The 27095-nt window shown below is 38.6% G+C and overlaps 1 protein-coding gene across 1 annotated transcript in view; it reads left to right on the top strand.

Moving 5' to 3' along the window:
- The first annotated feature begins 1740 nt into the window (after nt 1-1740).
- Nucleotides 1741-27095, top strand: part of plg (plasminogen) — a 186876-nt gene continuing 161521 nt past the window's right edge. The window contains exons 1-4 of the mRNA XM_002938570.5: nt 1741-1845; nt 19729-19864; nt 24593-24699; nt 26357-26471. Coding sequence (XP_002938616.2) covers nt 1803-1845; nt 19729-19864; nt 24593-24699; nt 26357-26471 — 401 coding nt within the window. The 5' untranslated portion in view covers nt 1741-1802. The remainder of the gene's footprint in view (nt 1846-19728; nt 19865-24592; nt 24700-26356; nt 26472-27095) is intronic.

A 27095-nucleotide genomic window follows, 5' to 3' on the forward strand; every position in this document is an offset into this window, starting at 1 on the left:
ACTAACTTCCTTTTGGGGTCTCTAAATGCCAGATACTTTGGTAATCCTATGCACAATTACATAGTTACATAGGGTTGAAAAAAGACCAGAGTCCATCAAGTTCAACCCATCCAAGTAAACCCAGCACACACAAGCTATACTGTACTTACCAATCTATACACTCACATACATAAACTATATATACAACCACTAATACTAAAAACAAAATGATGTTTTCATCCTTTGAGTCAATGCCCTTTTTTATACAAGACAGAACTTTAATTTGCTTTAGTAGCCACAGAATGACACTGCCTTGAATTAGACAACTTGTTATCTACAAAAACCCCTAGATCCTTCTCCATTAAGGATACCCCCAACACACTACCATTCAGTAGATAGTTCGCATTTATATTATTTCTACCAAAGTGCATAACTTTGCACTTGTCAATATTGAACCTCATTTTTCAGTTTGCTGCCCAGTTTTCCAAATTTGTCCAATCGCTCTGCAAAGTGGCAGCATCCTGCATGGAACTTATAGTTTTGCACAATTTAGTGTCATCAGCAAAAATAGATACAGTACTCTCTATGCCAATTGGCATCAAACTTTCAGTGAAACCTTGGATTTCATATTTAGGATATATTTTCTTAGTACATAATGCTTTGTGGGAGATAAGGTGCTTGAAAGTGGAAGCTTTGAGACAATTTTTAGAATTTTCATGATTTTTTTTATAGAAACTGCTTAGTTCAGAAAAGTATTGCTGGTTTGGTTTGGTTTGGTATTTTTGTTTGGAAGACATGGTTACCCATTTCAGTATGTCATATTCTGCTGTAATGCTTTGAAAATGTGGTAATTTACTGCTAGGAGTTTTCGATCTAAAGAAATCTCCATAAAACTATACATATCTGATCACGTACCAGTGACATGAGGCTATTCTTATCAGTTGAATTTTTGTTCTGGGGCTGGGCTTCTGCTTCTGAAGAGGATTTTATAATGGATGAACCTGAGAAAATTGGGTAGCAAACCAAGTTAACCAAGCCTGAAATCTTAAATTAACATTTTTCTCAGATTCCACTGCCAGTTTAAAATCCTCAGGCATTTGCAGGTACAAGGACAATAATGTGTGTGCAATTTCAGTATATGCAGAATGTTTGTAATGATTTCGGGTGCCCTAATAAACTCCCCTCCACACTGTTTGCATTGATCCTTGATATTGAATTACCTCAGACTGATTTCAGTAACAATACTTACTGACAGTCAACAGCTATTGTGAGGTTCATCCTAGTTTACCTCCTCAGTCTAAATAGTGACAGCAGTTCTCTAGCTTTCTTTGGATTCAAAGAAAGGCAGCACTCTGAGTCCACTACTACTTTTCTGTGGAACTTTGGAGTGCTTAGGATTTAAAACCACCCAGCCTGCCTGCCCCACTGACATGAGGCTGAAAATTGGTCAGATATTAGGCAGGTTTGAAATTTACTTCAGGCAAGGCAAACATGCACATTTCTTGATTTTTTTTCAAGTGAATGATTTCAAATCTGATTTTTGTATCAAAGGCCATATATTGTGCCTGTAAGTTCCCTTAAAAATAAATATTTTCTTTCTTTTTTTTGCAATTTATTGTCCTTCTCTGTTGTAAGACCTGTTGCCTTATACTGTAAACAAAATCTTGCAAAACCACTATTCAAGGCTATGTTTGAACACGTTAAAACATATGGTAACAAAGGCCATTTTGACAATAATTGACTAGCAGTTGCTTAACTGATTCTCCCTGTCTACACTTAAAAGTGCATTTAGGTTCTTAGATCATTTTTACACATCTCCTAAAATGGGTAGTAGCAAAATTGTATTTCTTTTTCTGGCACAGACTGGTAAGATTTTTTCTTATGTACTTATTTTCTGCTATGTATAAAACATGAAATTGACATATTGCTATACAGTAATTGCATTTTGTTTGATTTTACTTTGTTATATGAGCAGTAATTGACAAGACCTGTGTTAAGCAGATAAATGGCTTTCCACATGACAAATGCTAGTTAACAGTGTATGCTCATGTTAACAGTGTATGCTCATTTTGTTTAAGAGTATTGCTTTACATTGAATTCATATTATATACATCTACTGTGTGCCATTTGTTTTGTAATTGTAATGATGCATGGCTATGATTCACCACTTTATTTTGTCAGTTAATAACATGCATATATATAATTACTGCATGTAATATCTTAATACACTATGTACTGTCACATGATATTATTCAGGGTTGAACTGGGGGTGCAGGGCCCACCAGTGCTACTGCCTTAGGGGCCCCTGCACCCCCCAATGGGCCCCCACTGCGGGCTTCACACCCCCCCCCAGGGGCCTCCACCATCCATGTGACCCCCCTGAGCTTGCATAAATGAAACTTACCTTTAGCATGTCGGGGGAGGGAGACCAGTGGCTTGGGGGAGCGCCCTGCGGGGATCGAGAATAAATTGCTGGGATTCTGAGCGCAAAATAATAAGTCACTGGGATTCTGAGCATTTCAAGTCTTATGGGATGACAACTTTAGTTAAATTTCAGTAGCTTTTATGGATTTATAAATGTTCTGGGCTAAGAAGATGGCAGAAAGACAACACAGTTGGGGATAAGAGGTCTTGATTGGTCTAAGTTGTTACCTGCAGTAACTCAACTAGCTGAAAAGAAGGTTATCCCATATATTGCAGTATGCTGTGTTACATGTGGGAAGGGACAATTTTGGTAAATATAAAACAATTAATTAGGTCAGTCAAAATGGGCATGTCTTTCACATGGACATGTCTTTCTGATATTGACATTGATATATTCAACATGGGACTTCAAAGTGCCATTGAAAGGGCTTTACACAGATGGGATATTACTAAACGAATGAATTTTAAAGCAGAACTAAAACTTAACTAAAGAAATGTTTTGAGCTCCTGTACCAGCCTACGGCAACCACAGCCCTGCAGCAGTGAAGATCTGTCCAATGTTGCCACTGTAGTTTACCATCTTCTTTTCTGGTGATCACTGCACATGCTCTGTACTGCTGTCAGTTACCTGAGCCACAATATACTGTATACATAAAATATAAATATCACAATTTATGGCTGATTATTAAATTATACAGATTATTAGTACCTGGCAGGTCTGAAACCAGTGAATTTGGCATGAGTTTAATAACCAGCCCTGTAGCATAAACTAGCTCCTCCTTCCTAAGCCCTCTTCTGCATGTTTTAGTACTTTCCATCCTGAAAAGCCTCCGAAGTCTCCCGGCTTCTCTTCCCTTCCACTCTCACAACCTGCTCTCTTGACCCTATGCCCTGGTGCATTTTCTTATACAATAGTGTCAAATTTGTCCCTTTCTTTCACCTGCAACAGCTAAGATGGGCATGCATTCTCTCATGCTAAACTCTCATGTAAAACTATAGGTAAAACTAGACTACTGTAACCTGCTACCAGGTGGTCTCCCTAACTCTCATCTCTTCCTACTACAGTCTGTATTACATACTGCTGTTAGAATTATGTTGGTGTTCTACACAGTGTTGAACTAATGGTGTGGTCTCTTTTTTGCTTTTAGCACACTTTTATTATTTTTCTTATTTTTTAAGAATCTGCCTTTTCATTTTGTATAGTTTTTCCCACGTAGTATAAGTAAATAATCACATAAACAGACATTGATTGGCAAGTTATCTTCTGTGTTATACTAAATCATTAAGAGGAGCATGGAAGTGTAAATGAATACATTTTGCCTTTATTTTTTTGTGTGGTCCTTTACAAATTATACATCATTCACATGAGTCCCTATCACATTTACATTTGCCAGTTTAGTCAGAAGTCGATTAACCTGCCTGTATGTTTTTTGGGGCATAGAAGGAAACCAGAGTACCCAGAGGAAATCCACTTACCGTATATACTCGAGTATAAGCCGAGTTTTTCAGCACTAAAAATGTGCTGAAAAAGTAAACCTCGGCTTATACTCGCGCTTATACTCGCATATATACGGTAAATGGCCGCTGTTGAAACACGAACATTGCGCGCGCATGCGCGACATCGTTGTACCATCATCATGTGTTCATCGCCAGCATCGGAACACGGAACGCGCACAGTAGGGGCACTGATGCGATCGGTGGCGCCATCAGCGGCGGCGGGATCGGTGGCGGCAACGGACGCTGGGACACGGCGCTTCATGGGGTATATACTATTCAGTGACTATTCAGTGACCTGTTTGCTGGTGCTATCCCAGCTGTCTGTGCCAAAACTACAAATGTGTTTCCCACAAGCTGATGGGAGCTGTAGTTCTGAAACAGCAGCAAGAAGATATAAAATATTTGAAAATGTTTCTGACTTCCTTAACAGCTCTTGAAGAATTTCTCAGATGGTAAACTTACGTACACGGGGCACTCTGTTCCCTCCTGGGAGCCCTGCTTCTCCTTGTAATACCCAGTAATGCTTCTCTTTTCTCTTGTGTGGCCTCACATAACAAAGGTATAACATTCCTCCTATATTAAAAATATAATTCCCCAAGCTTAACTCTGTGTCTATGCTCTATGACCTTTGCTCCCTACTTCCCCTTTGTGTAAAAAGTTGTAAATGGAATGTGCACAAGCCCATTGGTATACATTTAGTTCTAAATTTCACTGTTTACATAGCAAATAAAATTGTGTTCTTGAACCAACAAATGTATTTTTTTGGTTGTAATATTGGTGTGTAGGCGCCATCTCAGTGCATTGTGCCTGAGTCTGAGCTTTCAGCCAGCGCTACACATTAGAACTGCTTTCAGGTAACCTATTGTTTCTCCTACTCCCATGTAACTGGAGGAGTCCCAAGCTGGACTTGGATTTCTTACTATTGAGTGCTATTCTGATATCTACTGGGAGCTGCTATCTTGATGCTTTCACATTGTTCTGCTAATTGGCTGCTGGGAGGGGGGTGATATCACTTCAACTTGCAGTAGCTGCTGCATTTCCCTCGGCTTATACTCGAGTCAATAAGTTTTTCCAGTTTTCTTAGGTAAAATTAGGTACCTCGGCTTATATTCGGATCGGCTTATACTCGAGTATATACGGTAGACATGGGGAAAACCTATAAACTCCTTACAGATAGTGCCCTAGCCGGGATTGAACTCAGGACTCCATCGCTGCAAGGCAGAAGTGTTACTCACTTTCCTAACTAGCTGCTACAGGAACTGCCTCTCGGTGCCTTCCCTGGCCAGCAATCAGAGACACTGACATGTAGGAACCTCCTCCTTTTAGTATACCTTGCGGTGCTCATGACATTTATTAAAGGAAAACTGTACCCCCAGAATGAATAATTAACCAACAGATAGTTTGTATTATGTTAAGTGACCAGTTAAAGAATCTCACCCAACTGGAATACATATATCATTAAATTTTACATCCATTCCTTGATCCAACATTTAGTGATGGTTTGTGTGCTCCCTCAGATCACAGAGAAATATTGCAGCTTTAACTGTAACAGGAACTGTAAGAGTGTGGAAGCAATAGGCAGAACTCTGTCCATTAATTGGCTGATGTGACCTAGCATGTATGTGTGCCTTGGCTTGTTTGTGTGCACTGTGAATCCTATGATCCCAGGAGGCAGCCCTTAATTCTTAAAATGGGAATTTTTTATTTAGGAATAACACATACTACTAAAAAGTATATTTTTATGAACATGGTTTATTTAGATGAAGCAGGATTTTACATATAAGCTTGTTTATGCAATATATTTTTATAGAGACCTACACTGTTTGCAGGTATAGTTTTCCTTTCATAGCAACCATGCTGTCACTATAGGTAAAACAGACAGTCATCATTCCACATCAAAAAATTATGTGCAAAATATAAGGGATCGCACAAGTGAGGTGAAGAGGCACATTAGTGACCTGGGGGACACAACTGCTTCCTTGTCTGACAATTATACCAATATGGGGCAAATAATTTGCATTCTTACCTGACAATATCATCAATATGGTGCAAAACAATTGCACAGAGAGAATGGAGAGCAATGCACCTGAACTTTTTGGGGAAAACGGCTCAAAGACAAACTAAGCATAGACATTCTGTTCATCATTTATTGTAGAGTGAGCTCACAGAATCCCCTTTCACCCTCCTAAACCAGGGGCTCCTAAACTACAGATACTGTGATCCTGATGAAAGCATGCAAAAAGCAAAATATTACCCATAAATATGCCAAAGTCTCCATTTTCCCTGATTTTCCAATCAAGCTTCGGAAGCAGAAATTTGATGAAACAAGAAATAACTGCAGTGAAACATGCCATGCTATTTATAGCCAAACTACAAGTTCAGGAAAAAGGTCAGGCACACTTGTTCGAAAACCCAGAGACGGTCATATCGTGGCTGGAATCTAAAGCCTGGAGATCGCCACCTCACTAGATGTTGTGATTCCTGACTATCAGCAGTACCTCAATTGACTGTACTGCTGGTAACTATTAACGGGCCTACAGGTACGGGACACCTGCTCACACTTAATATGTACTTACCTGTGCCTAACAGTCCTATTAGCATAGTGGACAGAGTGTTTCTTTTTACTGTTGTTGGTGTAATTCCACAGTTGGGGTTCATAGTGGATGGTGTTGGGATTGCTTTAAAGGAAAACTATACCCCCAAACAATGAAGGTCTCTATAAAAAAATTTTGCACAAACAAGCTCATATTGTAAACCCTGCTTCATGTAAATAAAAATATACTTTTTTAGTAGTATGTGCTATTGGGTAATCCTGAATAGAAAATTGCCATTTTAAAGTACTAAAGGCCGCCCCCTGGGATCATAGGATTCACAGTGCACACAAACAAGCCAAGGCACACATACATGCTATGTGTTTTCGCACTACTTACAGTTACAGTTAGAGCTGCATTATTTCTGGTCATGTGATCTCTAAGGGAGCCCACAGCCCATCACTAAATGGTCGATCAATGGAAAGGATGTAAAAGGGCAATATTTACTGATATATATATATATATATATATATATACAGCAGGTTTATAGAAAGCACTCACGGCATCAGAATGTAAAGTAAAAAAGTTTTTTCGTTTATCTCGGACCATGTTATTTATTGTATTATGTGCCCGTGTGGCTTATACTATATAGGCAAATGTGTTACATCTTTCCGGATACGAATGAACAACCATAGATCCGTGATTCGTGCTGCTTTGACCTCTGGAGAATCTGATATTCCTTTAGCGAGACACTTTGCACAACAAAAGCACTCATTGCCTATGTTGAGGGCCATTTTAATTGATTATATCCCTCTTCCTGCACGTGGTGGGGATCGTTCTAAATTACTTCTACAAAGGGAGGCTCAGTGGATCCGAAGACTGGATACTATTGCCCCGCGTGGCCTTAATGAAATGTTCTCACTTTCATGCTTTTTATGAATTTATCTGGATGATTATTGACGTAGTGCAATTTATCACTTATATTTAATGTCCAACTATTGTTACATAGCTTGAGACATTTACTCTTCCTATTTGAGACCCCTAATATTGTTGTGATGCTGGACATGTTTAGACAAGGTTAATGTTTTTAATGTTTTTTAATCTTCCCTATATTCATTTGCACTTTTTCACTTTATCTATTTGACCCCTAGAGTGGGCATTTGTTGTTATCAATTTACTCTTATTGAATAATGTGTTTTTTATACTATATGTCATCTCTTGGGTGTGATACCCTTTAGGCTTCACTTTTTAACTATATTTATTTTTAGTCAGCTTCCTTATATATAGAGGCATTACTGAGGCTGATTATATTATTATCAGAGATATTAATTCACATTAGTGATATAGTTCACATTTTTAATGGGTCTGACTTCTATTAATGGTGATTTTTTACTTATGGGGTTATATATACACACAATGTATTTGAAACTAAAATGACTCATGTTTACACTGGGATTAATTATGCAAATTGTTTGGGAGCACTGATTGGTTGATATTTGTATTTATGGTTGCACCTCACTTCCCTTCCCCATCCTGATGACGATCCTGTGAGGATCGAAACGCGTTGATGCGATGATTGAATAAACGAAAAAACTTTTTTACTTTACATTCTGATGCCGTGAGTGCTTTCTATAAACCTGCTGTCTATTTATTTGGTCAGCACCCGGCGAGTGCCTCTGGAGCGGTGAGTGCCGATTTCTGCTTGGATTATATATATATATATATATATATATTCCAAAATGATTTTTTAGTGTGAGTGAAATGTATAACCCACTCCAGATACCTTGTGCTTCGGTTTAAACAAAAAATACTTAACTCTGGAGCGCCCTCCTCTGTCCAGACTTCCCAGATGAGGTCTTATGGGGTAAAAAAAAAATATATATATATAGCGTAATACAGTAATATGATATTAATAATCACCCCTCTAAACATGTTTGTATCTAAAACAAATCTTGTGAACACCACTACAAAATTTAATTTACTTTTCTGTGAAAACACATGAATACAATCCACCGCAAATTGTTTAAAGTTCGTGTCTATTTAAATAGGTGAATTTCCGTATTTCACACTCTTTCGTGACTTCCTTTTATCCTTAACCAATTGTGCATATACTTACAGACCAACACTATGGTCTTGGAGCTTGTAACAAATTCCCTTGTGGTAGAACTATAACTCCCAGCTTCTCTTTTTCCACTTTCTCCTGCTGCTGGCCAAATATACAACGGACATGTGTAAAATCCTAAAGCTTTATTCTAAAACATATTAAAAGTTTAAACTCACAACGCCATAAAAATTGCGCCAATCGGGAGTCCTTTTATAAACAGCGTCGTATCCTTGCTTGCTTATCAGTCTCTTTATGCGATCTGCAGTACTCGCTTGGATCCTGGCTTGCAAATCTCTCCGTTCATGTTCTCCCTTTGGCGTCTCTCTCCACCGCTGACGCATTTCGCCGACTGACTTCCTCTGAGCGATGATGTCATGTCCCTTGGTCCGTGTATTTAAGGGGTTCCACAGTTTAACGTTTTTTTAACTTTATTAGTTCAAATGTCTCTTGATTGCACCCTCCATCTGAGTCCCATTTAGTATTAGATAGTAATGCTACAAACCATGATTGAATAACATAGGTTATATAAAAGAGGAAAAAAATATAAATAAATAAATTGTAAAAACATTATAAAAAAGCTCTAAGATTGTAATCTATATTGAGACAAAAAGGGGTTAGGGCTTTCAATTTATAACTCCACCAACTCTCTCTGCGTAACGTGGTTCTTACTATATCTCCTCCTCTCCAGTCCAAATTAACCTTTTCTATGCCAAAACATTTTAATCCACTAGGGTTGTTATTGTGAACTGACTTGAAATGCTTGGAGACACTATGGGGCTGATTTACTAATCCACGAACAGTCCGAAGGCGTCCGAATGCCTTTTTTTCGTAATGATCGGTAGTTTGCGATATTTTCGTAAATTGTCGCGACTTTTTCGTAGCTGTTACGACTGTTTTGCAAAATGTCGCGACTTTTTCGCAGCGTTACGACTTGCGCAAATTGTCGTGACTTTTTCGGAGCCTTCGCGCCGAGTACGAAAGTTTCGGATTCATTCAAGCTTCAGTATCGGGACTTTTCTTGGGCCAGGTTGGAGCTGCAGAGTGCCATTGAGTCCTATGGGAGGCTTCCAAAATCATGCTAAGTCTGAAAGTTTTGCCCGCAGTTTCCGAGCGCTCAATACGAAAAAGTCACGACAAGATACGAGCAAATCGTAATGGCTACGAAAAAGTCGTGACAATTTGCGCAAGCCGTAATGGTTACAAAAAAGTCGCGACAATTTACGAAAAGTCGTAACGGCGACGAAAAAAAACGCAAAAAATACGAAAAAGATGCAAAATGTTCGTTTTCCAATCGGAATTTTTCCAATTCGGATTAGGTTTCGTGGGTTAGTAAATCAGCCCCTATGTGACTCCAAGCCTTTTTTAATGTTGTTCACATGTTCTCCCAATCTTTCCCTTATAGTACAATTAGTTTTGCCTACATACTGCAAGCCACATGGGCATTCCAGTATATAGATCACATTATTTGTTGTGCATTTTATTTATGTTTCTATTTCAAACTTCTCCTCCGTCACTCTCGATTCAAATGTTTTGACCTTAACACCATATTTGCAGGATTTGCACAAGGAGCACGGATAGTATCCCACTAGATCCCCACAAAGTTTATTCTTTTTTGGGGGGGGGGGGTAATTCTTTGTTTTACATTTATTGCCCTTTTAAATATCACTCCTGGTTCTTTTGGTAATTGGGAAAACAATTCCTTATCTTGCTGTAAAACTCCCCAATGTTTCTTTATTATTTTCTTTATTTCTTTTGATTGGGGGTTATATTGTGTAATAAAATCTATCCTATCTGTTGTTATACTCTCCTTTCCTTTATTTTTATACTCTAATACAGTGCTGTCCAACTTCTGTGGTGCCGAGGGTAGGAATTTCTCTAGCATACATAGTGGAGGGCCACTAATGGAAGCCAGTTTGACCACTCCCCTTTTAAATCACACATACTTTAAACCACACCCATGTTATCGCAAGAGCTTTTAAGACTATGCCCACATTAACGGTAGTAGTGCAGCATAAACCCAAATGGTTGGTGCTCACTGCAGGGATATCATCCATCATTCATATGTGAAAAAATTATATTATGTCATATTAAGACATACCCTTACATCTATATGCCTCCTACTCCCCTGTGCACAGCAACCCCAGCTCATACTTACACACCTTAGGGACCATTTAATGGCTATATCCAACTGCTAACAAACCCCCAGAACAAACCCCTGCCTGGTTCACCTCCCACACACAGCATAGGGCAGGCAGAGTATGGCACACACAGGTAGCATAGGGCAGGCAGAGTATGGCACACACAGGCAGTACTCTTCCTGCACTATGCTACCTGTGTGTGCCATACTCTGCATGCCCTACCCTGCCTGTGTGTGCCATACTCTACATAGTTACATAGTTACATAGGGTTGAAAAAAGACCAGTGTCCATCAAGTTCAACCCATCCAAGTAAACCCAGCACACCTAACCCACACCTACCAATCTATACACTCACATACATAAACTATAAATACAACCACTAGTACTAACTGTAGATATTAGTATCACAATAGCCTTGGATATTCTGATTGTTCAAGAACTCATCTAGGCCCCTCTTAAAGGCATTAACAGAATCTGCCATTACCACATCTCTAGGAAGGGCATTCCACAACCTCACTGCCCTCACCGTGAAAAACCACCTACGCTGCTTCAAATGGAAGCTCCGTTCCTCTAATCTAAAGGGGTGACCTCTGGTGCGTTGATTGTTTTTATGGGAAAAAAGAACATCCCCATCTGCCTATAATCCCCTCTAATGTACTTGTACAGAGTAATCATGTCCCCTCGCAAGCGCCTCTTTTCCAGAGAAAACAACCTCAACCTCGACAGTCTCACCTCATAGTTTAAATCTTCCATCCCCTTAACCAGTTTAGTTGCACGTCTCTGCACTCTCTCCAGCTCATTAATATCCTTCTTATGGACTGGAGCCCAAAACTGCACTGCATACTCAAGGTGAGGCCTTACCAGGGACCTATAAAGGGGCAAAATTATGTTCTCATCCCTTGAGTCAATGCCCTTTTTTATACAAGACAGCACTTTATTTGCTTTAGTAGCCACAGAATGACACTGCCTGGAATTAGACAACTTGTTATCAACAAAAACCCCTAGATCCTTTTCCATTAAGGATACCCCCAACACACTACCATTCAGTAGATAGTTCGCGTTTATATTATTTCTACCAAAATGCATAACTTTGCACTTATCAACATTGAACCTCATTTTCCAGTTTGCTGCCCAGTTTTCCAATTTTGTCAAATCGCTCTGCAAAGTGGCAGCATCCTGCATGGAACTTATAGTTTTGCACAATTTAGTGTCATCAGCAAAAATAGAAACAGTACTCTCTATGCCCCCCTCCAGGTCATTAATAAACAAGTTAAAAAGCAAAGGACCAAGGACTGACCCCTGCGGTACTCCACTAACCACACTGGTCCAATTAGAAAATGTTCCATTTACCACCACTCTTTGTACTCTATCCTTCAGCCAGTTCTCTATCCAATTACAAATATTATGTTCTAGGCCAATATTCCTTAATATGACCATTAACCTTCTGTGAGGTACTGTATCAAACGCTTTAGCAAAGTCCAAGTAGATGACATCAACTGCCATTCCAGCATCAAGGTTCCTGCTCACCTCCTCATAAAAGATGACTAAATTAGTCTGGCAAGATCTGTTACGCATAAAACCATGCTGGCACAAAGTAATAGTATTGAACAGTGAATAGTAGTGAACTGCAATGTATTCAAGTACCCTATCCCTTATTACCCCTTCCAAAAGTTTTCCTACTACTGATGTCAGACTAACAGGCCTATAGTTTTCAGGCTGAGAACGGGATCCCTTTTTAAATAACGGCACCACATTAGCAATTCGCCAGTCTCTCGGCACCATGCCAGACCTCAATGAATCCTGAAAAATTAAGTGAAGAGGTTTGGCAATCACAGCGCTTAGCTCATTTAATACCCTAGGATGAATCCCATCCGGTCCTGGACCTTTGTTTACCTTTACATGTTCAAGTCTCTTTTGAATTTCCTCCCGAGTGACCCATGCGTCAGTAGCTAAATTACTAGAACTGGGCATATTAAAAGGGAAGCCTTCATTAGCTGGCTCCTCAGATGTATAGACAGATGAAAAATAAGAGTTCAAAATTTCTGCTTTTTCCCTGTTCTCATCAACCAACTTACCCCCCCCCCCCCGTGATAATAAGGTTCCCACCCCTTCTTGCTTCATTTTTTTACTATTCACATAATTAAAAAATAATTTTGGATTCTTTTTACTCCTAGCTGCAATATCCCTTTCCATTTCTATTTTTGCTTGCCTGATAGCTTTTTTGCATGCTTTATTTGCTTCCTTGTACCTGATGAAAGTTTCTGCTGTCCCAGCTAACTTGAATGCCCTAAAAGCACGTCTTTTCTTACCAACCTCGACACTAACACCTTTATTCAGCCATAAAGGTTTTGCTTTGCGATGCCTCTCCTTGCTTACAAGGGGGATATACTGTTTTGTATACCTGCAAAGCAATGTTTTAAAGATGTTCCATTTTCCTTCTGTGTCTAACCCCATGAAAAGCCTTTCCCAGTTGACACATTGCAGAGATGCCCTTATACTGGCAAAGTCTGCACGTCTAAAATTGACCATGTTGTGATCACTGTTCCCCAATTGCTCACCCACACAAATGTTAGAGATGAGTTCATTATTATTAGATATCACCAGGTCCAAAATAGAGTCATTCCTAGTAGGTTCTTGAACCGCCTGAAATAAAAAGTTGTCATTCAGCATATTTACAAACCTACTAGCTTTTTCTGACTTAGCCACCCCATTACTCCAGTCAATGTCCAGATAATTAAAGTCCCCCATAATAACAACTTGACCCAGTTTTGAAGCCTCCTCCATTTGCAACAATAGCTGGGCCTCATCCCCCTCATCTATACGGGGTGGTTTATAGCATACACCAATGATCATTTTCTTTGTGACCTTCAGCCCTACTGAAATTTCTACCCAAAGAGATTCGACGTTTTCATTGGTAATGTCTTTATTACATGGCTTTAAATCTGACTTTATATAAAGACAAACCCCTCCACCCTTTTTAATCTCTCTGTCCCTCCTAAAAAGTGTATAACCATTTAAATTCACAGCCCAGTCGCATTTATCATCCCACCAGGTCTCAGTGATACCTAGTAAATCATAATTTTCAATACATGCAATAGCTTGCAGCTCCCCTAATTTACCCGACAAGCTACGCGCATTAGCCAGCATGCAGCGGAGATTACTCTGCCTGCCCTACTCCACCTGTGTGTGCCATACTCTCTGTGCCCTATGCTGCCTGTGTGTGCCATACTCTGCCTGCCCTACTCCACCTGTGTGTGCCATACTCTGCCTGCCCTACTCCACCTGTGTGTGCCATACACTCCCTGCCCTATGCTGCCTGTGTGTGCCATACTCTGCCTGCCATATGATGCCTGTGTGTGCCACAGGGAGAGGTTCGCCTCCCAGCCTTTCAGGGAGTTCTCTTCCCACATCCCCATGAATAAGTTGGCATAGCTGGGGGCGACTCGTGTCCCCATGGCGGTGCCACACGTCTGTAGGTAAAATTCATTATTAAACCAGAAATAATTATGACCCAATATAAACTCTATTCCATCTGCAATAAACTCCTTTAATGTTGGCTCTATATTCCCATCTCTCATTAAATAGTGTTTTACTGCTGTTAGCCCATGGTCGTGTTTGATTGATGTATATAAACTTTTAACATCTAAAGTTGCCAGTAACATGTTCTCCTGCCAGACTTCTTTATTATTATGTTTAAAATCTGTGTTGAGTCCTGTAAATATGAAGGTAGTTATTTCACATAGTTCTGCAACTTAATGTCTAAGAACTGAGATAAATTACTAGTCAGAGAGTTGATCCCTGATATAATTGGTCGCCCTGGGGGATTTTTTAAGTCCTTATGGATTTTTGGGATTATATAGAAGACTGGTAACCTAGGGTATTCTACCATTATAAATTCTTTCTCCTTCTTTGTTATGGCTCCTGCACCCTTTGCTCTATGTACCATTATTTCAAGTTTCCTTTTAAAAACTTGTCCTGGATCCTGATTTAATTTTTTGTATGTATCCTTATCTCCTAATAATTTCTCACATTCCTCTGTATATTTTTCTTTGTCCATTATGACAATCCCTCCCCCTTTGTCTGCTGGTTTGATTACTATATTAGAATCCCTTTCTAGGCTTCTTAGTGCTTCATTTTCAGCTTTTGTACAATTAAATTTTTTTTGTTTTCCCTGAATCAGGTTCTCTAGATCTTGCATTACTAATGTCTCATAACTTTCTATCGCTTTACCCTTTTCTTGACTTAGGATAAAGTTGGACTTTTTTCTCACTTTCCTTTCCCCAATTTTGTTCTCATAATTTCTCACACACCCATCATTCTCTCATATTTTCTCTCTCCCCCTCTTTCTATACTCCTTCGTTCCTCCACCCTATTTCTTTCATCCCTCCTTATAACCTTTCCTTCTTCCCACCTTCTTTCTTCTTTTCCTCTAAAAATCCTTTGTCCTGTATGGGTTCTACCTTTTTGATGCACATTACCTCTTTTATAGTCTTCCTTATCCCTCAAAAACTTTTTACTTTTATTTGTAATAATTTCATTTTCCACCCTAGTTAATATTTCTACCATTTGTTGTTCCATCTCTTTGTGTTCTTTTAGGTCTTTAAACTGCTCCATTTTTTTTATTAACTCCTTCTATTTTTTTTTATCAATAATTTTCAATTGTTCTGTGTGGTGGCCCACTATCAATTTAATGAGAGAGAAACTGCATTCCTCTTGGACTTGATTCCATTCTTCTTCAAATTTTATATTTGGAACTTCAAATGTTGGTTGTTTGTAGATTCTAAGACCACAAGGAATTCATTTACTCTCCAAATATCTCAGCAGTGTTTGTTTATCCCACCCATATATATATATATTCCAGTTTGGTGAGTTTCTTTAACAAGTCACAACATAATATAAACTGTTTGTTGGTTAAGTATTCATTCAGGGGGCATAGTTTTCCTTCAAGTTATGTTTTTCCTAATTTTCTTTACCTAACTACAATGCCTCTGTTACATAGTTACATAGGGTTGAAAAAAGACCAGAGTCAATCAAGTTCAACCCTTTCAAGTAAACCCAGCACACACAAACCTATACTAACCTATCTATACACTCACATACATAAACCATATATACCATATACAGTATATATAACATCAATACTAACTGTAGATTTTAGTATCACAATAGCCTTGGATATAATGCTTGTTCAAGAACTCATCCAAGCCCCTCTTAAAGACATTAACAGAATCTGCCATTACAACATCACTAGGAAGAGCATTCCACAACCTCACTGCCCTCACCGTGAAAAACCACCTACGCTACTTCAAATGAAAGCTACATTCCTCTAATCTGAGGGGGTGGCCTCTGGTGCATGATTGTTTTTATGGGAAAAAAAGAACACCCCCTATCTGTCTATAATCCCCTCTAATGTACTAGTACAGAGTAATCATGTCCCCTTGCAAGCGCCTCTTTTCCAGAGAAAACAACCCCAACCTCGACAGTCTAACCTCATAGCTTAAATCTTCCATCCCCTTTACCAGTTTAGTTGCACATCTCTGCACTCTCTCCAGCTCATTAATATCCTACTTAAAGGAGAATGCAAGTCAAAATTTAAAAAGCATACTGCCCAATAGTCCTCCTATTGTTTAGTAAAAACCCCACACTTTTGGCTCACCTAATCAAATATTTACTCAGTCACACTAACTTCACATTTTCTAGAACAGGCAGCCATCTCTGAAAAGGTATTCTCCCTTCCTTTCCCTCCTTGCTTCATACTGCACATGTGTTTCATTCCCTCCCCTCTGCCAGATCTGCTTCTGATTGGCTGGTGGGCATGTGTAGCTCAGAACAGGAGACAGGTTCAAGTTACACACATGCTCAGAGAATAAGAAGGCTGCCGCTGGCAGCCTACAGGAAGGACAGAGAGATTTCAGTGATGTCACTGTAGTCTTCACACTGCTGTAGGCCAGCCCCATATCTCAGAGAAGCAAGCAGGGATCTGGGAATTTAGATATGCAGTAAATACTTAAAAAGAATGCCTTTAGACTTACTTTTAATTTATATTAACCTTTCATTGTCCTTTAAGGACTAGAGCCCAAAACTGCACTGCATACTCAAGGTGAGGCCTTACCAGAGACTAATAAGAGGCAAAATTATGTTTTCATTGAGTCAATGCCCTTTTTTATACAGTACTTTAGACAGTACTTTATTTGCTTTAGTAGCCACAGAATGACACTGCCTGGAATTAGACAACTTGTTATCTATAAAAAAAACCCAGATCCTTAACATATTATGTATGGCTACTCTGTTACTATTTCAGCTAACCCTGAACAAAGGGATGTCATGTTTTATATTTTATGATGTCTAGATTAAATGTTCTTTCTTGGATTTGTCTTGGCAGTGCCATAAAGTGGGGCCTGTCATTTCAATTTCTCAACGATATAGTCTTCAATTTATACTACTACAGAAGATTCACCTTGACGGTAGTAAACTCCTTGCCCTTAGGAGGAGGTAGATGGCCATAGCCTACCACACCCCCTATTTAACTTAATTGAGAGAGTTGTTGATCCTAATTAAATGAACCCGCTTCTTTTCTATGCAACACCTCATTTCGGATCCTGGGGGCAGATACTTAATAGTACAAGCCCAGGTCATGGGGTCACTATTTACTAGTGTAAAGATTTACACACACCCACCATTCTTAGACCTTTTATGCTGTGATGAACAAAATAACCAGCCTGCCACTGCCCATCTCCTGCTTTTGGGTGACTTCTACACTGTTGTTAACAAATTATTTGACAGACTCCCAGCACTCACTGCCTGATAGCTCTTTCCCTTGGTATTTGGAGGCTTTTGGTCTAATTTGTGGCACTGCAGAAACCCTGGTATAGCTTTACACACATGTTATAACTAAGCACACCTGACTAACCTGTGCTGATATATACCTAGTCCTTTCTAAGATTAACCAGGGAGTGGCTGACATCCAGCACTTAACAAGAGGTATTTCAAACCACTCACCGGTCTTGGTTGGTATTTATATGGGTAGTGGCTCATCCAGTAGGGTGGGGAGAATAAGCCAATACTAGATACATTACACCAACTTGCTCACTCCCATAGGAACTATTATATCTGAATTTCTCCAAACTAACAGTCAGCTTAGTATCCAGTGACCTAGGATGTTTTGAAAGTTTATATACATGGAGAATACTTACTTGTAGCAAGTGTCTTAATGCCCTGCATAAGCTTGAAATAACCACTCTTAGTCAATCAGTGTTAAATTGCATACACGGCAAACCCCAGTGATGCCACTCACTTCTAAATTTCCCAAACTAAACTAATAACAGCCTAAACTGAGCAGGTTAACAAATCACTGCTATACCATTGGTCAATTTACTCAAATCAGTGGGGCCAATCTGGCAAATTACAGGTCCTCCTAACTGGGGACCTCTTCCATACCACAATTTGGTAATAGCCAAATCTGTACACTCCTGCGGGAATCAACATTTTACAAGTACTAAAGGATAAAGATAAATACAGAATACAAGACACTTACAGATTTAAAATCTGCCCCCCATTGTCATTTGTAATGCAGACAAAGGGGATATATTGTCATTCTTGACAAGTTCTACTACATAAGTGAAGCCAACAGACAGGTCTCAGATGGCAATACATATGTTCTTCCTAATTATCCCATATCCCTCCTCTCAGTTTAAAGATCTCCTATTTGAACTTCAATTTGGTGTTTCTAATGATGTGCTTGACCAACAGACCACAGTAACAAACATTTTTCACCATTTAAAGAAAACACACAACAACACAGGACCACCCATTGTGGGAGGGATTGTGTCTTTGGGGGAACTCTTACCTGAGTTTGTTGATTTTCATCTATAACCATTAGTCTTCCGTTTGCCCAACTTTGTTAAATATAGTGGGCATATTCTCCACATAATGAGATATGTTGTTTGGAGAGAGGCTTATAGCTGGGCTACTGTTAATGTTTAATTTTTACACTCGCATATACCCCACAAACTTGGCTTGCAAGCAATACCCTAATGAATACAGTATTTATACTTCTCCTCTTAAAAACTTCTTGTGAAGCTCTATTGAACCTCTCACCCATAAATTTTTCTGCAGTACAACTGCAGTACTATTTGCAATTACTAAAGGCAGTGTTGGACTGGCCCACCAGGATACCAGGAAAACTCCCGGTGGGCCCAGGTGTCAGTGGGCCCTCCTGCTCCTCACCATTTGGCCTGTTTCATGGTCATTCCCTGTTTCTGAATGGGAACAAATATAGGGAAGAATAGATGCTAGCTTGTATATAAAAGAGACTAGGAGAATAAAGAGAGTGAGGAAAGGAGGAAAAATAATTTGGAAAGTGGGCCTAGGGTCTAAGGTTTTCTGGTGGGCCCCTGGGGTCCCCGTCCGAAGCTGACTAAAGGTGGCCATACACGGGCCGATTTTAGCTGCCAATATTGGTCCAGATTCAGCAGCTTATCGGCCCGTTTAGGGGCAAAACGACAGGCCTGCCCGACCAACATCTGGCCTGAAATCGGGCAGATCTCGATTGGGCAGGTTAAAAAATTTAGTTGGATCGGAGACCTCATCGGCTTGCTGATGCGATCCCCAAACAAATTGCGCCTATTACCGGCGTTCTAGTTCGATCGTTTTGCCCCAGGGCCAAACAACCAAATTAGCCTGAATTCACCTGATATCGCCCACCCGTAGGTGGAGACATCAGGAAAAGATCCGCTCGCTTGGTGACCTCAGCAGGCGAGCGGATCTTAACGTGTATGGCCACCTTAAGTCCAGTACATTGATAGATACTAAATTTGCCACTTCCTATGCTGACTTTTACATGGGTTGGTAGGAGTACACACACATTTATCACAAAAAGAAAATGTTCAGTCTTTTATCATGGTAGATTTATTGCTGATCTGCTGTTTATCTGGAAGGATACACAGAATTGTATCTGATTATTGACATGTTTTGATTTATATAATACTAATTTTTTGGAAACAATATTGTAATAAAAAATATTTTTATAGTAATGTTTTAACACTTCCTGTTTTAGTACTAGGTAATCTTTTAGATGACTATATGAAAACTGAAGGAGCTTGGATGGTCAGTGAAAAAAGATCCTTATACACATCAACAAGTGAGTTGGAATGTGCAGAGAAATGTGAAACTGAAACAAAATTTACTTGCAGGTAAGCTCTAAAGTCTCTTAAAATAAGCAATTTTTCATTCATTGAGTATGACTGAATTCCTTCTTTTCAATAGATTTTTATTAAATTTCAACAAATATAGACCTTTTTCTATTAACATGGTTATGTTTACAGCATTGTTACACTTCTAATATTGTTTTAAATACTATATTTTCTTTGCTGTCCTTAATAAGACAAGAAAAAGGGCTAATAAATAAAAAAAAAAGAATAGGCAATATGAAGAAAAAAATATATTGCAATAAACTTCCACTGCTCTAAATTACAATGTGACTAATTAATTTTCCATAGTGATCTTGAATGCCAACTTGGGTTTTGTATTGAGTTTAAATTAACGCCCGGAGAGAGCGACTGGTTAAGTAGTGTGCTGTGAAATCTATATTCAATCCATGGTTGCTATATCTTAAAAAAAGGAGTTAGTCTAAAGAGATGCTAGTCAGCTTCTTGTTGCAAAATATCCAATCCATTTTTAATTTTACTATCTTGGAAAGGATAAAAGGTGATTTGCAGGACTTAACTAGTACTCACAGTGGAGGAGTATCAAAGTCATGGAGTGAAGGGAGTCAAACCTCTTGTGCTGCTATGTAATAGTTCCAACAATTTGGCAGACCTAATCCTTCCTTTTGAAAAGACTGGTATAGTATGGATTTATTAAACCAAGGAGTTCCTCCTTTCCATACAAACTGTAGTAGATGTGTTTCAAAGTTCTTAAAGAACCAGTAACACCAAATTAGCTAAACACTTAATTCCCTCCAAAATGATATAGTAGTAGGTAAGGCTTACTTCCCCTTGGATATAACTGCAGAAAATCTTAGGTGCAAAGCTGATTTCAACGCACAGTATTTCAAGCTGCTGTTGCCTTTCTGTTATGGGGCACTTTGCAAGTCAGATTTAAAAAATTAAAAAAAAAAAAGGGGAGAGTAAGCATTACCAATCATTATAGCTGTTTTGGGGCAAATTAATTATTAAAAAATGTTGGTGTTATTGTTCCTTTATGAGCTTGGCATTGAATTGGGGTAGGCAAAATAGCCTAATTTTTGTAGCCCATATTTGCCCAATCCATGATACATGGTATTTCCCCCAATCCTCCAAAAGTTTGGCTAATTTATGATCATTATGGGCATTTACTAATGATCATATTTTTTTTTTTATCTATGGTGGAAAAATTTGAGGTAAGAATTTTTGGAAAAGTGGGTTACTTGTAAGCGCAGTTTTTATGTTTGTGCAGGGAATTAAACTCCTAAACATGTGGGAAAGGATTGTGGAAGGAAAACTAAAGCTTAACTAAAGAAATAGGCTAGAAATGGTGTACATTTTGTTTTCAACTACTGTACCAACCCAAGGCAACCATAGGCCTTTAGCAGTGATGATCTGTGCTATGATATAGTGATATATATATATATATATATATATATATATATATATCATATAGTGATATGCCCCCAGTTGTTCCCTGTCTTCTTTTCTGCTGATTCACTGCACATGCTCTGTACTGCTATCATATATAGTGTATATACAGAATATAAATGTAACAGTACTGGTATAAGGCAGATTAGAAATTCATTCAGATTCACATAACATGGCAGCTCTGAAACCAGTACCATTAACATCAGAATTTAATAATTGGACCTGTAGCATGAGTTTATATGACAGACCAGCCTCATTTTCTGCTTTATAATTTGCAACAACCCCTAAGCTTAGCTTGTCAACAGCTGCTCAGACCCCACTGATCATGTACACTGTCCTGGACAGTTCTTACAGAATACAAGATGAGGATCTCCTGTGACAACTGTAAACTGTGGCATTTCTAACCATATTGATTCTTAGCGTTTAGTTGTCCTTTAATCCCAAAGTAGCATAAAACAAGTAGATTAAGATCTAGTATGAATCCACAACACAAGAGAGTTATAAGGACTATCTTGTTGAAAAGAGGTGTCAACATTTGACAATAATAAACCATGAAGCAAATAAAATTGTAACATCATCGTTGGCAATGTTAATCTGGGGCTGAGGAACCAGCAGGCTAATCAGCTGCAGGTGACGTTTCTAAGGGAGGTCATGATAACTTCACCTTCCCTTTAAACGTAAAGTGAACAAAGGCCAACATACAAGAAATAAGTGAGACACAGCAGAAACAAGTAAGTGAATTGTATTCATCAATTTATGACTATGTCTATACCTAGTAGTCAGAAGGGCCAAGTAGGCAATTTGTATGGTCCTATACCTTTGCTTATAATTTGTGGGGCTGACAAGTTGGCAATGTAAAATATTAATGTTTTTATTAAAAAACAACAACTCTTGAATACAGGTTATGAATAAGGAAAATCAGGTCAGGTAAGTGATATGTGTTCCTGATCCTCTGAAGAGAGGCTTGTCAGGAAACCTTTATGTCCAGTGAGAAGTTGTCATTCTTGATCAAGTGTTTTGGCTTTGACCGGAAGGGGTTGTTGGTCAGCCAGTACCAGACTTCAACACTTTTTGCCAGATGAGAGATATTGAGCATGGTGAGGTTGCCGTGGGATGTATGGAGGAGAGTGGGTTTGGGAATGTTGAACTTGGGGTTCTATCAGGCCTAAGTGATTTAATTCTTTCATGCCCTTGTCTAAACTTGACAGGAAATATCCTTTTGTTATTATATGTGAAGGCTAAGCGGAGTGGAAAAAGCCATTGGTATTTAAAGTGATACTGACACGAAAAAACAACTTTTTAAAATATGAATCTACATAAAAAGTTGCCTATAGGTCATGTTGATCATTTTTTGCTGATATGGCTGCTTTTGTAAGTAATTGTTACTTGAAATCCCAAAACCTGACTGTTTTGCCAGCCTGACTGTCCTTTCTCAGCCTGTCAGTTATAGGTTCTAATGCTAACAGACATCTGCTGCACAAATATGGGCGCCCCCTCATAGAGGAACATGGGGGATCAGATAGGGAATGTAAAAGCTTGGACAAATACTTTTATGGCAAAATTATAAATAGCATGCAAAGACAATGTTATGCCAGATGTAAAAAAGATTTTATTTCTGGTGTCAGTATGTCTTTAATGTTACAGTACTAAAGAGCTCAAGTGATAGGAGAACTGTGTGGATCAAGACAAATCTTATATAGAATATAAAGTTTATCAACTCACATATAAGGGAATCCAACTCACAAGCATGTGAGCTCCCAAACAAAGCAATAAATATTTATTTAAACCCGGTATGATTATGAAAACAGGTATTTTTACAGTGTGACATGCTGTCAGCATGTACATGTAATTTTTGGAAAAAATTAGCTATGGTATGCAGGTTTGCAGAGGACCTGTAGCATAAAGACAGGGGCACCACGTCTTCGGGCAAAAACACAGGGTATTTTGGCAAACTCTTCCCAACGTAAAGAACACAGTTCATCAGCAGTTTTAACAAACTTATTCAAAACATGCCCCCTTCCTGGTACTCTCACCATCCAGGGTTACTTTCACACTCTGGAACTATTCTGGCTTTTCTCAGCTCTCAATCACTTGGTCACAACTACCACTGCTTCTTGCATTGACAAGCAGTACCCCTGCTCTGTGTAGCACCGGATTTCTGATCCAGGCGCCCCGAGGCCGTCCCCATTCTGCGTCCCCTTCCCCGCTCATGCACGTTTGCAATAACCCCCCCCGAGTGAGCGCAGGCGCACATTTGGACTCATATGGAGCAGTGGGGAGAAGTCCCCATTGCTCCTTATGGCAGCAAAATTTTGGCCGCCCTAGGCCCAGGCCTTTGTGGTCTCGCCACAAATGCGGGCCTGGCTCTGTGCCCCGCTCTGAAAGACTTTCCAATCTGAGTGACCCCTAGGTGTGTGAGCACCCCTTTTTACCTGTACAGACAGCTTCTCTCTCAGCTACAATTACCTGTCTAGGAGGAAATATTAATCCTATTTGCATTAGGTATCCCTCTGCAGCCAACATTATGCACCTTTCTAAACACACTGTCACAACAGTTATTACAATTATTTACGTGGATTAGCAGCAGCATGTTATCGGTTCACAGTAAATGGACGTTAAGCTTTTAAGGCACCTTTGGTATACATTTGGTATACACTTTTGGTATATATTTATTTTGCAAATAATCTGTCAAGGAAACAATTAGGCATGGTTATCTATAACTGCAAAACCAGCTAACCATAATCACTAAAATTAATTCACTTATGCTAAAAAGCTGCTAATAATCGTCATTTAAAATCATACATCCCCATTAAAGTGAATTTGTAGGGTTCCTTAGCATATCTTTTGCTCTATTTTTCCTATTTGTTCCCATACAGATATGGGAAGTTATGGTGGTATAAGCAAGAAAGGCCAAATGGTTAGGTAAACAGAAGAGCCCACTGACACTTGGGAACACCAGGAGGTTTCCTAGTAATCTGGTACAGGCCAGCCAGTAACTATTAACTGTTGTAATGGATTTTAATGTGATGTGCTTGGAAATAATCACCCAAGATATTAGAGAGTAGTCTCTAGGTTGCTTAAGTGATGATTACAAAAACATTTTTATAGCAAGACTTTACTTGCAATATAGAATGACCAAAAATTTTTACAACCATTATGCCAGTATGGTGCATAGCAACCTGTATTAAAAATCACACTATAGAAGGTTTTATAAGGTTGTGTAGATAGACAAAAATCAGGGGAGAGCTTTTCACCTTTTCAACACAGGTACAAATAATTACTAATATTGTTTTATTTTCCTCTAAGGTCATTTGTGTATAACACAAAAAATCAAATCTGTTTTACAATGTTTGATAACCAAAGATCTTCAGCACTACACAGAAGAAATGGCGTGGCTCTATATGAAAAAAGAAGTAAGTATCAATTACTTGAGTTTAGGTTTTATTACTGAAATGATGTCCTGTTGAAGTACGTAATATGGATTGAGAACAAAAGTCTTCAACATATAAAGTCCTTGTATACGAGAATGGTATTAATTTTATGTGTCCAACTAAAGAGAGAATTAATTTGCTTGGTGTGCAACTTAATGTCACTTTTGTAATGGGCAGGATAAGGTTTGCTTCCAACCCAGAAAATCTAGAAAATGGAATGGATCCTTTTCTATGGGTTGCCAGAAGAAATTTTGCACCAATTATTCCATTGCCAATTAAAGTTAGCTCCCAACCTTACGAAGGATATTGTCTAATGCATAATAACAAGAAAAATAAACATTAAAGAATTTGGATTGATTATCTGTAAAGATTATAAATCACAAAAAAGGACTTGTCCAAAGATAGATTATCGTAGGTAGGTTGGTGAAAGGCATGACTGGATTATTATGGAATAATTGTGTAGTTTAATAACATAAAATGCTTAAGGTTGACCAAAAATAAGAATTGAAAGTAGTTTACACATATTATTCCATTACCGCTTAAATCTAAATTCAAATTTTCACATGACATACTGTATGTTACAAGTAGACTTCTGCTCAGAAACAAATGCTTGAGGTGAGGGGCATTTTGGCAGCTGGTGTTTTCTTCTAGATGGTATTGGCTGTAAAATTGTTGCATTTATCATAAGCCTACAGTCATACAGGGGCCAACCAGGTAGGCTCTTCTTCTGATCAGTCCATGGGCCAAATAGCTTGTGAAGGAGCCACACACTATGGCCACCTTACTGTTCCAAACATTCTTGAAAAGAGCATGAATGATTAGGACAACGGAAGGTGATATACATGGATATTGGTTAGGGCCACCATACATGTGGGCTTATGATTCAATGTTTTATTGGTAAGTGAGTGTATCTTAATGTTATTGGTACATAGGAGGCTATGTAAGACAGCATGAAAGTCTTTAATTTTACAAACAATGATTCATGGACCAAATGCCTTCAGTTTGAGATACCAAGTGTCTTTATCTTGAGTTAAAAAATGGCTGTCCTACTGCCTCTGTCAATTTAGCAGTGTTGTATCATATATTTGTGAGGACTGAAACAATACCAGTATTTTGCAAAATAAATCATTGGCGTTTGTACCATTTGGGAGTGCTGCTGTATTGCATCTTTTGCACTGAATACTTTCCCTATAATATCAGCTTGCACCCAACTTGACACTATAAACTTGACACTACAAAAATGCTATTTTGGGCAAGGCTCCTTGATGTGTTGGTTAGGCTTAATCCACAGAGGAGCTAGGGCAATCAAGAGGTGGCCCCACAAAATCACCTTCGAGCAGGAAGGGTGTTTAACTTGTAAGCAAGTAGCATAGGCCACAGATTTACTGTTTGAAATTTCTGTGTGTGTACATTAACCCAGCCCTTGATTTTGCCAAAAAGGTTTTAGGTTGAATTGTGGGACTCCATGACTGCACACGACAGCAAACTTATATGCACTCAATTTGTTATATGACATTATAAAAAACATAGAACTATGTTATAAATATATAAATGAAATAATTTCTATTTTTATATATTATATATAATAATATATTATATATTATATACAAGTGTAAAATTCATATGTATTTTTTTACAGTATACTTGAAAGAATGCATAACAGGAAAGGGCAAAGATTATAGAGGAACAGAGTCCAAAACTCATTCCGGGAAAACATGTCAGAACTGGACAGGATCCTTTCCACATGTACCAAAGTATGTTTCTTTTTGAAGATAATTTAATTTTATTACTTTTCATGGCAATTCTGTTATAAATATTTACGGCAGTAGCCAAAAAATGACAGCCTACACATTTTTACCAGTCCAGTGCAGAGCATTGTGTCAAGCACAAAAATAGGTGGAAACTGCCATGTTTTAAACTATGAGGTTAGGCTGTCAAGGTTGGGGATGTTTTCTCTGGAAAAAAGGCGTTTGAACTCACATTTTCATAAATCTGCCCCTTAATGTTTCATATTTATTTTTTCCAATATTAATTATATGTTCACTAATTCACTCTGTTAGGGTTATATTTATCACAGAGAGCCCGCACAGTCTAGAGTTGTTTTTGAATTTTTTTTGTAATATGATAAGGAAAGGCCATAATGGCCAAGGCTAGATTTGTTCCTAAGGGATTCTATGATTATTTCTACTTTCTCTAATGTGATTTCAGCATTTAGGGGGGGCATTTTCCTCTGAGGATATACAAGGCAAACAAGATCTTTCAACAAATTTTTTGTCTGTTTGGGTTCAGTGCATGCTGTAGACAATTACAAACACTGATAAAACTTGTAGGGCTACATTCATGAAAACACGAGTTCGAATCCCGACTGGGACAAATTC

Source organism: Xenopus tropicalis, chromosome 5, assembly GCF_000004195.4.
Source record: "Xenopus tropicalis strain Nigerian chromosome 5, UCB_Xtro_10.0, whole genome shotgun sequence".
Taxonomy (NCBI): domain Eukaryota; kingdom Metazoa; phylum Chordata; class Amphibia; order Anura; family Pipidae; genus Xenopus; species Xenopus tropicalis.